At 41.1% G+C, this 15,602-nt stretch overlaps 1 protein-coding gene across 2 annotated transcripts in view; it reads left to right on the top strand.

Moving 5' to 3' along the window:
* Window positions 1-6,457, top strand: part of HYCC1 (hyccin PI4KA lipid kinase complex subunit 1) — a 118,187-nt gene extending 111,730 nt beyond the window's left edge. The window contains exon 11 of one of the 2 annotated variants that reach the window (XM_019031699.4): window positions 6,185-6,457. In XM_019031699.4, the coding sequence (XP_018887244.1) occupies window positions 6,185-6,306 (122 nt within the window). In that variant the 3' untranslated portion in view covers window positions 6,307-6,457. The remainder of the gene's footprint in view (window positions 1-6,184) is intronic. The other variant, XM_063708405.1, reaches the window with a different exon arrangement.
* The last annotated feature ends 9,145 nt before the right edge of the window (window positions 6,458-15,602 follow it).

Below are 15,602 nucleotides of genomic sequence, written 5' to 3'. Positions count from 1 at the left end.
GTTTTCTAATACAAGCATTTAAAACTATACATTTCTCCCTAAGCACTGCTTTACCCACATCCCATATATTTTTATGTGTTCTATTTTTGTCATTGTGTTTAACATAATTTCTAAATTTCCTTCTGATTTCTCCTTTGACTTATAACATTTGAAAGCTTGCATTTAATTTCCAAATATTTGAGGTTTCCTAGATATGTTACTTTTATTGATATGATTCGTAATTTAATTCTATTGTGGTTGGACAATATGCTCTACATGCTATCAGTTCCTTAGAAGTTATTGAGATTTGTTTTATGGCTCAGCATATGGTCTGTCTTGGTGAATGTACCATGTGTACTTGAAGAGGATATGTATTCTGCAGTTGTTGGATGTAATATTATACAAATGCTGATTATATCAAGATATTTTATAGTATTATTCAAATCTACTATGTCCGGAATTTTGTCTAGCTGTTCTATCAATTGATAAAAGAAGTATATTAAAATATTTTACTGTGATTGCAGAATTATCTGTTTCTCCCTTTAATTTGGTTAATTTTTTTTCTTCATGTATTTTGAGGTTCTGTTATTAGGCACATATTTATAATTTATATGTCTTTCTGATGGATTGCTCCTTTTATATTTCTGATATATTCTCTTTTATCTCTGGTAATATTCTTGTCTTATTGTTTATTTAATCTGATATCAATATATCCTCTTCAGCCTTCTTAGGCTTACTTATTTTTCCAAATACCATCTTAGTTGGGGCTAGAGCTTCAACAAAGGAATTTTGTGGAAACACAAACATTTAGTCCCTAAAAATGTTCTTAGGATTTGTATTTGAAATGAGTTTCTTGTAGACAGTATATAGTTAGGCTATGTTCTTTATCCACTCTGCCAATCTTCGTCTTCTAATTGGTGTGTTTACACCAGTTACATTTAATGTAATTATTGATATGTCAGGGCTTAAATCTTTCATTCTATTTTTTTCTATTTTTAGTTTTCTGTTAGTTTCTTCTTTTTGTTTATTTTTTTCTGACTTCATCTGGGTTGCTTAACATTTTTTAAAAAGAATTATTGGTGTATATTTTTCTTTCCTTTTTTTTTTTTGAGACAGGGTCTCACTCCCATTGTCCAGGCTGTAGTGCAGTGGTGCAATCATGGCTTACTGCCCCCTCAACGTCCTGGGCTCAAGCAATCCTCCCACCTCAGCCTTCCAAATAGCTGGGACTACAGGCACAAACCACCACACCTGGGTAACTTTTTGTATTTTTAGTAGAGATGAGGTTTTGGCATGTTGCCCAGGGTAGTCTCAAACTCCTGGGCTCAAGGAATCTGCCTGCCTCAGCCTCCCAAATTGCTTACAGGCATGAACCACCATGCCAGGCCAGTATGTTTTTTGTTGCATGTACTTTCTAACCTATTTGTGTCTTCTTACTTAGAGAAGACACAAATAAAGATGGTATCATGTACAGAGCATATGGTTGAGTCTTGCTTTTTTTTACTCACTCTGATAATTTTTGCTTTTTAATGTGTTTAGATCATTAACATTTAATGTAATTATTGATATGGCTGAATCTAGGTCTACCATTTCATCATCTCATCATCTGTACCCTTCATTTTTTGTTCTTCTGTTCCCATCTTATTGTTTTTTAAATAATTTTCCTAGTATTCCATTTTAATTTATCTATTTGATTTTTAGCTATATTTCTTTGTATTGCTATTTTAATGATCGCTCTAAGAATTATAATATACATCCCTAAGCAGATCTTGCATTTTTAATACAGTGCTTCAAAGGTTTTCCTGGAAGCTTACCTAGCAGATATCTGTTTACATCTCATTGGCTAAAATTGGGTTTAATCACTACCTTTAGACCAACCATTGTCCATGGATAGTGACTAGGTTAGACAAATTTGATTCACATTCTGGAATTGGGGAATGAATCCATCTACACTGAAATAGGGGATTCTCTTTGTTTGGTATTTGCTAGTAAGAAAGAAGGAGGGTGAATACAAAGTAAACAGCGGTCAGTGCCTGCCATGGTCATTAAGCTTGTCGAATGTACTTAGTGTGCCAACATTTTAACCTCAGCACATTTTTAACACAGTTCTTTTTCTGTTGTTGTTATTTCCCTTTAATTATCTTATTAATAAAGGAAAACTGTCCCCTTTAAAAAATTACATTAAATGTAGCTTCTACTATTTGTTGCCCATGCCTCCTATTCCCATTTTGTTGTTTATTTAGGCTAGGAGTGCCCTTTGGAATAAATTTTGAAAGTTTGTGCAAAACTGGCCTGTGGTAGACAATGCTTATTATCTACAAATGAGTGATTTAATAATGAATGCATAAAAGTAGCTATTTTCTGACTACAAAAATGAAATTTCATAAAGAATCAGTTCAATTTTATTCTAACAGATCAGAATTTCTTTTGAGGTTATTTTGCTGTAAAGGAGACAACCATAACTTTTCTTTAAAAAAAAAAGCAAAAGAGAGAAAAAAAAGATTAATTTGGGCCATTGACTATTTCCTTTCCCATTTTTAAAAGAAGGTAGGTGTCATAAACAATGTTACATATAATTTTGTTTTTAAAAGCCTAAGTAGTATTTTAAGTATCTTTGACTTAATACATTTTGGTACAATATGGATATTCATAACTAGAGAAAAAAGAATTGGCATTTACAAAGTTTAATTAAAAATAAGATGTTTGGTTTGCGAAAACCAGGCCCATAATTTTGAAAGCACATTGCCCACCTTCTTCTCTAATAGGAGGGTACAGCTACTCATTACTGATGATTGAATTATAAATTCTCTAAGGCAGAGACTATTTTCTGCCTCATTAGCAACTTGTGTGTGCAGAGGGACAGGTTGGTCAGCCTTACGATGACTTACAACTTAATTAATACATACATACATTAACTTATTGGATATCCTTAACCTTCCGAGAAGGTAGTGGAGGAAATTTCTTCCATTTTTTGGATATTTCCTCTATGCCAGCATCCCCAGGCCCCCCATGCTGTACAACTTTCTTGGAGTTGGGCCACATACAACCTGCAAGACTTTCCTGCCTCCTAAGTGTTTTCCAGAGGGACAGCATGGGGAGTCTGGGTGGAAAATCATTGATTGTGCAGGACTGTTTCATTTAATATCCCCAGACCTCACTCAAAGTGCCAGCACTGCCCTCCTGCCATCGTGACATTCAGAAATGCCCCTCCCCACCAACCACCAGATGCCCCTGGGAAGCAGTGCCATGTCAGGACTCGCTACTACGCTGCCTCTCTAAGGTCATAAGTGGCAGGATTTATAACCACAGTGAATAAAAATGGCCTTGACAAAGAATTTTGAACATTTTGGACCAAACACATAAACCTTCCTGTATGCAAGCTTGCTTGGACACACAAGGGAGTGCTTGGAAGAGATTGAGAAATATTTGGACCAGCCGGGCGGGGTGGCTCATGCCCATAATCCCAGCACTTTGGGAGGCCGAGGCGGGCAGATCACAAGGTCAGGAGTTCGAGACCGGCCTGGCCAATATGGTGAAACCTCATCTCTACTAAAAATACAAAAATTATCCGGGTGTGGTGGCGGGCGCCTGTAGTCCTAGCTACTTGGGAGGCTGAGGCAGGAGAATCGCCTGAACCCGGGAGGTGGAGGTTGCAGTGAGCCGAGATCATGCCACTGTACTCCAGGCTGGGCGACAGAACAAGGCTCTGTCTCAAAAAAAAAAAAGAAAAAGAAAATAAAAGAAATATTTGGACCAGCCTGGGTAACATGGGGAAACCCTGCCCTGTCTCCATAAAAAATGCAAAAATTGGCCAGGCACAGTGGCTCACACCTGTAATCCCAGCACTTTGGGAGGCCAAGGCAGGCAGATCATGAGATCAGGAGTTCAAGACCAGCCTGACCAACATGGTGAAATCCCGTCTCTACTAAAAATACAAAAATTAGCTGGGTGTGGTGTTGCGTGCCTGTAATCCTAGCTACTCAGGAGGCTGAGGGAGCAGAATCGCTTGCACCCAGGAGGTGGAGGTTCCAGTGAGCCGAGATCGTGCCACTGCACTCCAGCCTGGGTGACAGAGTGAGACTCTGTCTCAAAAAAAATAAATAAATAAAAGCAAAAATTAGCTGGGCATGGTGGTGTGTGCCAGCTACTTGGGAGGCTGAGGTGGGAGGATGGCTTGAGCCTGGGAGGCAGAGGTTGAAGTGAGCCATGATCATGCACTGCACTCCAGCCTAGGTAACAAAGCAAGACCCTATCTTTAAAAAAGAGAAAGAAAGAAAGAAACATTTGGAATCCCTCAAGCAATATCAGTGCCAAAGCTTAGAAAAGGAGTTGGTGTAGAAGAATCACCTCAAAATAATAATCATGATGACAGCAATAAGAATGCTCAAGCCAGGTGTGGTGGCTCAGATCTGTAATCTCAGCACTTTGGGAGGCCAAGTTGGGTGAATCACTTGAGCCTAGGGGTTCGAGACCAGCTTGGCAACATGACAAAACCCCATCTCTACAAAAATAAATAAATACATAAATAAATTTTAAAAACACACAAAAATTAGCTGGTGTGGTAGCGAGCACCTGTAGCCTCAGCTACTTGGGAGGCTGAGGTGTGAGGGTCGCTTGAGCCCAGGAGGAGCTCACCCCACTGCACTCCACCCTGGGCAACAGAGCAAGACCCTGCCTCAAAACAAACAAACAAACAAACAAAAGAATGCTAACACTGTTATTACTATGTGCTAGGCACAATGTCAAGCTACCTGCACGTACTATCTTATTTAATTCTCACAACAGTGCCGTGCAATTGTTGCTACTGTTACCCTCATAGATTAGTGAACTACCATCATCCCTTGCCACAGTCATCATTATAACCTCCTTTCTGGTCTTATTGCTTCCATGGAGTAAGCAATACTTTTACTCTTCTGGAGCCCACTCTTGACAAAATCAACCAGAGCCAATTTTATAAAACAAAATCAGATCACGTAACTCCTCTGCTAAAACTCTCCAGTTGTTTCCTGTCACTGAATAAAATCAGAAGTCCCACAGTGGCCACAGGGTGCATATGTCCTAGTTCCACGTACCTCCCTCATCTCCTTCTACTCTGTCCCACACAGACCTCACTCCAGCACACCAGCTTGTCATTCTTGGAACAGGCCAACCTTAGTCTCACCTTGCTGTCTGCAATTGCTGTCTCTCCTCAAGATGTGACTCACTCTCTTACCTTATTTGGTCTCTGCTCAGACCTCATGACCTGAAGAGCTTTTCCTGGTGGCTCCATCCAAAGTAACCTCCCTCCTTCACTCTCTGCCCTTCCCCCACCCCAACCGCTGACCTTTGCCTCCCTCTTACACTTTATTAAGTGCCTCTTTGTTCTCCCATTGATTGTTTCTCCCATCATAAGTATGTGAGCTTATAAAGTGGGGGCTTTATCTTGTTCTCCCCTTAATCCCCATCTCTTAGAAAACATACTAACTCAGTAAATATTTCTTGAGTATCTGTGGCTGACAGAAGTAAAGTGACTTGTCCAATGTTCAGAGCTAATAAGGGGTGATTTACACTCTGAACTCCCAGACTGTCAGAGAAGGCCCTCCTTTGGGAAGAGGAAAAAAAATACAGATGGAAGAGAAGTTTAGTATGGAAGATGGGAATGAGAGAAAGGCCTTTCTCCTCTCTGCCAGGGAATGCTTAATGGAACATTTTTTTTTTGAATGCATGCAATAACCAAAAGACAATTGTATAAAAGGCAAAAACTAAGGGGCAGACACTGAGACTTCAGCAAGTTAGGAGTTTGTCAGTAAATTGGAACCAGAGTTATTTCTTTCTGGGCTATGCAGTTGCTAGATTGCTCTCTGCTTTAGCCTTGCTGTCTAATTGTCATATGTAGGAATCATGCAACTGCAGAACTGTGTACCCTGTCTCAAAGCAGCTCTGTAGTGGTCATTCTGAGCAAATTAATTTAGGATTAGCTCAGAAATAACTAATGCCTCCAGGGTAGCCAGAATTGCAGTCTGCCTATTAACATTTGCTTTGTTCCATTGCTTTAGAGTCATATTCAATTTATCAATTTCCCTCTTCCAGTTTTTGGCATGGTATCCTTTTGTCCCTTTCTCCTGTATCATAACTCTCAGGGAGCCTAGCTTGCTGTGTGTTGAATACTTGAAATATTTTTTTAAGTAATTATACAATTTTTAAAATGGCTTATCTTTTTGGCTAGGGGGAAGCAAGGGAAGTCGACAGAATAGCACCTCAAATGATGTGGACTCAGTTTCTTGCTGGAATTTGCAAAGCCTATTTAAATACGATCTTAATTGTCAGAAGATTGTTTTTAAAATATAGAAATTCAAGAAGACAGACTTTGAGAATGCAAATTTGAAGAACTTGGAATCTTTTTCATTTCAAATATAATATTAACCACAGAGCTTGTCTAGCTGGATGCCACAGTCTGTGCAACGTAAGGAAATCATCATAATAAAAACAGCTTCACGGCCTTGCTGGTGTTTGGTGCTGTCTTTGCCCTTACACCATTTTTTGCATGTTGTTGGTTAGAAAAATAGCACTGTATGTAGGAGATCTAAAGGGCAGATTATTAAATTATGGCCACTAGCGATGAACCAATGAATGAATGTCAACAAAGGAAGTGTGACGACTTATAATACAGAAATGATGCTTCCAAAACTTTCCAAGTTTGTTTCCATCACTGTTGGGAGCAAAATAAGGTTTATATGGAGAAAAAAATTCAAGAATGCCTGTAAGTCACATAGCAATTATGACAAAAATTCAAAGCAGTTCACAGGCAGGAATAAAGGTGTAAGGAAGGCAGGGTCTAAACTGGTGCAATTTGTGTGGGGAGGGAGGGGATGATGGTGGGAGACAGGGGGAGGGGAAGAATCGTTTAGCCCTCCATGGATTTATGTTTAGCATTCTGTTAAAGAACACTAGGATTTAATCCAATGCTGGCTTTACTCTAAATCTGTTTGATTATGCAGGCAGGGAGCCGAAGGGCTGGAGGCTAAGGATTGACTTGCTTAGTTAACTAGAGAAGCAGCTGGGGTTGGGAGGTTCTGTGCTATGTCTCTCCCTCCACAGACAAGGCTGAACCTGGGAGCAAAATAAGGAGTTGGGGTTGGGTGTGGTTGCTCACACCTATAATCCCAGTGCTTCAGGAGGCTAAGGCAGGAGGATTGCTTGAGGCCAAGAGTTCAAGACCAGCCTAGGCAACCTGGGAGATTCTGTCTCTACAAAAAAATTTTTTTAATTAAAAAAAAAAAAAAAGTTTGGGGGCCCTTCAATCTTGGAGCTCTAAGACCACATCTAAGGGAGTGGGAATGTGGTTGGGGTTGTGAACAAGTCCAGTAGAATGTGGGATGTGGGGCAAAAGGCTGGGCTCAACCCTAGGGTACGTACTGGCAGGTTATGCTACGAACTCTCTAGGTCTTTACAACCTACTGCCACTCAGAGGAAAAGGGAAGAAGGTAGGAGGACGTTTGCTGGGTCCCCTCTCCCCCTCGTTCAACACCGCAGCCCTCACGTTCCACCTCCACACTCCCCACCCTCGATTACGTCACTGCTCATCCCCACCACGATAGGTCCCAGTTTGCCATTTCCTGGTGAAACAACATTTCCTTTCTGGTATCAGTAATGATAATTTTTTTATGTTCCAGCAACAATGATAAGAGTTATAAAACAATCTTTGCCAACTACCTTCCTCCTGCACTGATTAAACATTAATAGTGGGGTTGAAGGAAACCTCATTAAAAACAAACCCATGCTGACAAGCGGCTCTCCAAGGCTTCATCTGATCTCTCTGACAGCAAAGTGCAATGGTGATGGACTGGGGAGTGAAAGAACTGCCCCATAACACAAACACCCTGTGGGTAGAAAACAAGCAATGGCTGAGATTTTGGAAGCACCAAGGCTAATGGTCTTCGTTCTTCATTTTAATATCCTGGCCGCTGGACATAGTAGGCGCTCAATAAGTGTTGAAGAAATAAATGATTGAACACAACTTTTTAGGGTACTCAAATCCCTCCCTTTTAGCACTAACTTCCCCAAACCTGTCTTCTGACATCCTAATTTTATCCCCAATAAATGGTCCAGCTGTAATTATTTTCAACGAAATTCCTTCAGAGGAATTTGTGTATCTGTGGCTATGCGAAAATATCTTGACTCTGGTGATGTCAAATAAAGCTCACATACTATTAAATATTAGGCATGCATTAAAAGAACAAGGTAAGCCAGAGTATAGGTGAGGAATAGACCTGACTTTGTGGGAAGCATTGGTAGGAATAACCTCCTCAGAGATCATCAGCTTTTCCCACTCGCATGACTTTTTTCACTCTGACATTTGAAAAAGATCATTTTTCTCTGTCTCAATACCAAAATACTGATTATCATGGCTGTTTGGAAACTTAGAAACCATATAGTCCAAATCTCTCACTTAATAGATAAGGGAACTGAATTTCAGAGTGGTCTAATGATTAACGCAAGGTCTCACTTCTAGTTAGAATTGCTAGAGCCAAAAAACAAATGTCCAGTGTCTCAGGCTAGTAAGCCGTTTCCCCCACAAAGCAATGACTTCTGGAACAGACAGAAGCAGGCAAGGGATGGACATTCATCAGGCCTATTGAAGCAATCCATTGTGGTTATTGGGAATAGGCACCTTTTTTTTTTTAAAAAAAGAATACTACATGGAAATAGCTCCAGACATTATTGAATGAAAAAAGCAGTTGCAAAATAACGCATAGGGTGTAAGTCCATTTATGTGAACCAAAATGAGCAGTGTAAATTTTTCCATGGACAAGGTGTGGAAGGACGGATTCTACTCTGACAACAGTGCTTCCCTCTGAAGAGGACTCTAGGATCAGGGATGGTGGTCAAAGGCCAATTTGTCCTTACCTGCAATTGTTTGAATTTTTATAAGAATGATCTATCTATGCATGAATTGTTTAAGAACTAATTTAAAAGGGTAAAACTGGCTGAGCATGGTGGGTCATGCCTGTAATCTCTGCAGTTTGGGAGGCTGAGGTAGAAGGATCAGTTGAGGCTAGGAGTTTGAGACCAGCTTGGGCAACATAGTGGAATCCCATCTGTTAAAAAAAAAAAAAGTTTAATTGAGTGTGTTGGCACATGCCTGTAGTCCCAGCTAGTAAGGAGGCTGAGAGGCAGGAGGATTGCTTGAGTCCAGGAATTTGAGGTTGTACTGCTTACTAGCTATGATCATGCCACTACACTCCAGTCTGGAAGACAGAGCCAGGTCTTGTCTCTAAAATAAAATTAAACAAAAATAAAAGAGTAAAAGTGTATTTCTTGTTGTGTTCTATGGCACTCCGATGGCTTTATTCCTAACACTATGAATCATGCTCTGGGGGACTCAGCCTTTGACCTTAATCCCAATGGAAAGTCTAGATTCATCCCAAAACATTAGGGTTCATGGTCTACCACAGGGAAAGAAGAGAGTGTGTTTGTGAGGGTATCTTCCCAAAACGTGTTTATTGCTCACTTCTTCACATTGATTGCCATTTCACACCTGGAATATAATAATAATGACAATAATGATAATTGAATATGTAAATGCTACTAATAATAAATGACAATAGCTATGCTCTTTTGAGCTCTAACTACCCCAGGCACTCCCCTAAGCACCTTCATGCATTCTCATTTAGTCTTCATAACCACTCTGAGAGGTAAGTACTATTATTATTCCCATTATTATTCCTATTTTAGAGATGAAAATCTGAGGCTTAAATAAATCAATTAACCTGACCTTGGCCACAGGGCTGTTGGGATCTGAACCAGGCAGTTTCACTCCAGAGTCTGTGATGGGACACAGGCATTGGCACTTCTCGCGCCTGGAGAAATGCTGACCAGTTTCTGTAGGAAGAGTGCATCGGGCTGGAAAACATGATTTCATCCACAGCAGAAAATGCTGCTTCCAGAAAGACCTTCTGTCTAATCTGCTTCCCCATTGCTTTCTCTTCGAGTTCCTTTGAGCCTTCTTACCTATGGATTCAAATGCCCCTGGGTCACTAAGTCAAGTGCATAATTCTATCATGCAGTGTGCACTGAGGGGAAAATATTCTTATTTGGAGAGTAAAAACCCATCTACTATCGTGTACAAGCTCAGCAACAACTTCTCAATTACCTGTTCATTTTATTTAAAACAACAGTCCATAAAAACAGCAAGAAACTTTCTTTGAAGGAAATAAGGGCTGATCTGCCTGGAGCCAGGGAATAATCCCTTTTTTCTTGGGTTCCTATTTACTTTGGATATGTCAGTTTTGGACCTTAAAGGTGTGGACAGCATAAAGTGGTAAGTTTTGAAATGATTTTTGGAGTTTATATTAGAGAAAGGTACTTTTCAGGAAGCTGGTCATCTTATGCTAGCTAAATGGCATTTTCTCCCTGCCCCCACCTCTGTCCAAAATTCATGAATTATTTCATTCTTTCTTTTCTTTTTTTTTTTTTTGAGATGGAGTCTCGCTCTGTCACCCAGGCTGGAGTGAAGTGGGGCAATCTCAGCTCACTGCAACCTCTGCCTCCCAGGGTCAAGCAATTCTCCTGTCTCAGCCTCCCGAGTAGCTGGGATTACAGGCACGTGCTGCCATGCTCACCTAAGTTTTTTGTATTTTTAGTAGAGACAGGGTTTCATCATGTTGGCCAAGCTGGTCTTGAACTCCTGACCTCAGGCAATCCTCCCGCCTCAGCCTCCCAAAGTGCTGAAATTACAGGCGTAAGCCACCGCACCCGGCCTCGTTATTTCTTTATTAATGACCAAGGCGTCTCTGATTCAACACTGAAAGTTTGAGTTAGATCATAGAAATCTTTGTTTAAATATGTATATACATACTTATGTATGTGTTATATATGTAGACCTATGTATATATACATATTCTATAACCTATCCTATATCTATTATGTACAGATATGTAAAAAATATAGCTTTAATTGGGAAAATTTGCACTGGATGAAGCACTTTAAAATTCTTCTCCCATGCCCCAGTATTGTCAAGTTTTTGCCTAGAGCAGTGTACTGACTTTTTGAGTTCTGCTGAATCCTGCCTAGAGAAACCGCTTGTCATTTCAAAGTTGCATTAATATTTCCATACACTTTTTGAATATTTCGTTTTGGAAAGAGTAACTCCACCTGCTTCTTTTTTCCACATATGTACATCAAAGGTGAAGCTGGGATGTGTCCTCTTTCCTCTTAACCCCCTAGCTCAGGACCTGGTAAATACAGCAAACGGGGAGTGAGTTTCTCAAATGCCTGGCTGTGTCTGCCATGTGGCTGCCCCGAGATGGGGTGGTGGAATAGCAAGAGGAGCCTTGCCAGCCTGCAGGACTCAGGTGCTGCTGAGCCCTCCAGTTACCACGACTACAGCGCTTTCCAGCGGGTGAGGAGTTTTGATAAATGTGTGGTACACATTTCTGCAAACAAAGCCATTTATTTTAGGCCAAAGCATTTGTAGCAAAATGTAGATAATATATCTAGAATGTCTCAAATGGAATGCTTTCATTACATATTTTCGGATTGATTTCTTAGGTTGCACATTTATAAAGTAAAAGCCTTGTTATCTTAGATTTCTCAGCTAACTCTTTGCCATTAACTGCAAACAAGATGTATGGACTAAGTGTGTGGAGGCCGTCTCAGGAACCTGAGCCCATCTGGGAGAAATATTTTAGGTCATTACTGAAGGGAATCAGTGCCTTGAGGGTCCTTCCTCAATGCTCTAAGGTCTTGGGACAGAAAAAATGTTTTTGTTGGGCCACAGTTGCCACTAAGTGGTATCTATTATATGACGAGCCAAAGACCTGGAAAACCATCCCCAATCCCCAATCCCTCTCCCCTTCACCCAAAAGAAAATACTGGTTCCTGAAATTCTCATTAAAAATGGAATCCTTTTGGTTGGGTTAGCATGGCTCTTGGAGGAAAGGCCAATCAGGACAGGAGCGGTGGCTCCCACCTGTAATATCGGCACTTTGGGAGGCCGAGGTGGGCGGATCACCTGAGGTCAGAAGTTTGAGACCAGCCTGGCCAACCATGGCCAACATGGTGAAACCCCATCTCTACTAAAACTACAAAAATTAGCCAGAAGCAGTGGCGGGCACCTGTAATCCCAGCTACTCAGGAGGCTGAGGCAGGAGAATTGCTTGAACCCGGGAGGCAGAGGTTGCAGTGAGCCAAGATTGTCGAGATTGTGCCACTGCACTCCAGCCTGGGTGACAGAAGGAGACTCCATCTCAAAAAAGGAGAGAGAGAGAGAAAGCCAATCAACCCAGAAGGACCAGCCCAAAGCTTGTGCTTGGGATTAACCTTTAGTAGGATTTATCTGTTCAGGGGCTGGCCGGCACAGGTGGCCTAGGGATCGGGCACCACACATGAGAGTCAAACTTCCAAAGGAAGACTGGGGGAGGAGAGAGAGAGATGCTGGACAATGTTGCCCTGGAAAGGCCTGGAGAACCATGGGTACCAAAGGGGCAGCCTCTAAGCCTGGAGATCTAGGGCATGTTAGCCACTTACCTCTGCAGAGGGCCAGATCTTATTTGCCTTCAAGTGATTTCTGACATATTTCCAAGTACAAAATAAAACTTTCTTCTTTGAGAATATTAATGAATGTTCCTGTATGTGTCCTAGGTTTCTATAAGACAAGGATGTTTTGGACATGTTCAAGCCCCCAGAACTGGCTGCACCCCGTGTGCCTTTCTCTCAGTGCAGCAACTTATGGGCTAATAATGGCCCCTGCCAGAGCATATTGTGCTGGGCGGTCACGGGTGGCAGAAACTACTGGCCTCTCTTTTGACAACCCACAGGAAACATTTGCACCTCCAGCCCTTTCCACTCAAAGTGCTCCATGGTAGCAACACCTGTGTGTGGTGCAGAAGCTGTGGCTACACTGCTTTATAACTCATCTTTCTATCTGACCTCTGGAGTCCAGTGAAAGACCAAAACTTTACTGCTGTCTATGTTCGGTAAGCAAGCTTAAAGGTTTAAAATTCCTTATTCGAACTCTATTTAGAATTCAAATAGTCATTAGCAGGAGCAAGCATTTTCTTCTTAAGGATCTATGTTAGTGAAATTACAATGAAGCTTTTATTTATAACTTGCCAAATAATCAATTTACCCTGTTGAGAAATAACATGTTGAAAGAATAACATGTTAAAGGACAAATTGGGCCGGGCGATATGGTTACATCTGTAATCCCAGTACTTTGGGAGACTGAGGAGGGAGGATTGCTTGAGGCCAGGAGTTGGATCCTCCCTGGCCCCGGAAACATAGCAAGACCCTGTCTCTATAAAAAAGAAAAAAGAAAAAAGAAAAAAAGAAAATAAAGGACAAGTTACTTATGTCATTGTTCCTGTTAGAATGGCGACACAGATAATTTAGTTAAAACGTATCTTTAACCTTTTTTTTGCGTGGGTGATTAATCTGTGAGTCTCTGATTATAGCTGGTTGAATATTTCCCCCTAAATAATTGGTTTTGAGCATTAATAATAGACCTTTATGTTGATGACAATTGTTATGACTTTATTCATATGCAATAAAGCCCTTATAATAGATTATACAATTAACTTTCTACAGTTGAAATAAGTGAAATATAAATGGTTTTAGAGGGATCCAATTGGAATTAAGTTAAAGCACATTGACTTCTTCCAGTTTAGGACCATATAACAGTTTTGAATATATTTTTCATTATTTGAAACCTTTTTCTTCTAGCATGTAGTAATGGTGGGAGAACTAAATGACACTGAAAATTCTGGAAATGAGGAGAAACAGACTAAAGCCACGGGCACCGGATGAATGAAGAGAGAGAAGAGTGCTTTAGGTAAGCCTCTGGTTAGACCTAACTTTAATAAGCTCTACTTGAGAAAGGGGGCACATGGCCTCTCCTGGGGTACTATGGCTTCATTCCTGTCACCCTGAAATTGCACGGTTCCTCTGAGCATAGTGGTATTAATTAGGGTGGGAGGTTAAACAAAATAAGCAAAATTAACAAAGCATTTGTCCTTCTATGTAGCAATGTTCTAGAAAAATCTTAATGGATTTCACTAATTTAAATGCCACAACACAATTAACTTTGTTTTTCCATCTCTTCTAGATTGTGGGTGCATCCTAATTTTTCTTATAGTTGTAAGTTCTAAAAAGTGTTGACTATTTCATGTACACAATTAGTATTGTAATTACCACAACTGTGGATAAAAATGTCATCTCTTGTTTATCTTCTCACACTGTTACTTGTGAATTGTGGAGTGTGATGTGTAGAGCTGTTTTGGGAGGTGGGATACAGGTAGGACCCCTAACCAAGAAGCCTGCCTCACAGAGAGGGCGCCTTACTCCACATTAAATGTTCACAGTCCTTTGCCTCACTGTCTAATTGAGAAGAATATTAGTACATCACTAGCTCAATCCCAAGTAAATTTCCAAATGGGAAGTCTTACAACACTTTTGGAAGATACGTGGATGAGGCTTTCAGGTGACTTGTAAGTCTTTTTTTTTTTTTTTTTCTTGAGACAAGAGTCTCACTCTATCACTCAGGCTGGAGTGCAGTGATGTGATCTTAGCTCACTGCAACCTCCGCCTCCCAGGTTCAGGTGATTCTCCTGCCCCAGCCTCCTGAGTATGGGACTACAGGTGCACACCACCACGCCCGGCTAATCTGTATTTTCAGTAGAGATGGGGTTTCACTATGTTGGCCAGGTTGGCCTCAAATTCCTGACCTCAAGTGATCTACCTGCCTGGGCCTTCCAAAGTAAATCAGCTTTGTGCATTTAAATTTAATCAGCGATTAACTTTAAATTGCGCCTGGCTGGATTTGTTAGTCTTAACTCCAAAGCTTTATTCCAATCTTCCCAGGGGCACTATGGGCCCAGAGCCAGCATGGTCTAGAAAATGAAACTTTGTAGCCACAGGCGGAGAGAGTGGAGAATGTTTCTTTTTTATTAAAAGGAGAAGGCCAGTAGTGGTGGCTCACCCCTGTAATCCCAGCACTTTGGGAGGCCGAGGTGGGTGGATCACTTGAGGTCAGGAGTTCGAGACTAGCCTGGCCAACATGGTGAAACTCTGTCTCTACTAAAAATACAAAATTAGCTGGGCGTGGTGGCGGGCACATGTAATGCCAGCTACTCGGGAGGCTGAGGCAGGAAAATCGCTTGAACTTGCGAGGTGGAAGTTGCAGTGAGCCAAGATCGTGCTATTGTACTCCAGCTTGGGTGACACAGCGAGACTCCGTCTCAAAAAATAAATAAATATAAATAAATCAAGTCCGGGCGCGGTAGCTCACGCGTGTAATTCTAGCACTTTGGGAGGCCGAGGCAGGTGGATCACAACATCAAGAGATTGAGACCATCCTGGCCAATATAGTGAAACCCCATCTTTACTAAAAAAACAAAAATTAGCTGGGCGTGGTGGCAGGTGCCTGTAGTTCCAGCTACTTGGGAGGCTGAGGCAGGGGAATCGCTTGAACCCGGGGGATGGAGGTTGCAGTGAGCCAAGATCACACCACTGCACTCCAGCCTGGTGACAGAGCGAGACTCCATCTCAAAAAATAAAAATAAAAAAAAAATAATTAATTAAATTTTTTTTAAAAAGGGAAAAGAAAAGGGAAAACAAAATCCCAAGTCCCGTTTGTATGAACATTT

The sequence above is a fragment of the Gorilla gorilla genome, chromosome 6 (assembly GCF_029281585.2).
Source record: "Gorilla gorilla gorilla isolate KB3781 chromosome 6, NHGRI_mGorGor1-v2.1_pri, whole genome shotgun sequence".
In the NCBI taxonomy this organism is placed as follows: Eukaryota; Metazoa; Chordata; class Mammalia; order Primates; family Hominidae; genus Gorilla; species Gorilla gorilla.
The sequence above is the reverse complement of the archived record's forward strand: the minus strand, read 5'-3'. Positions and strand labels throughout refer to the sequence as shown.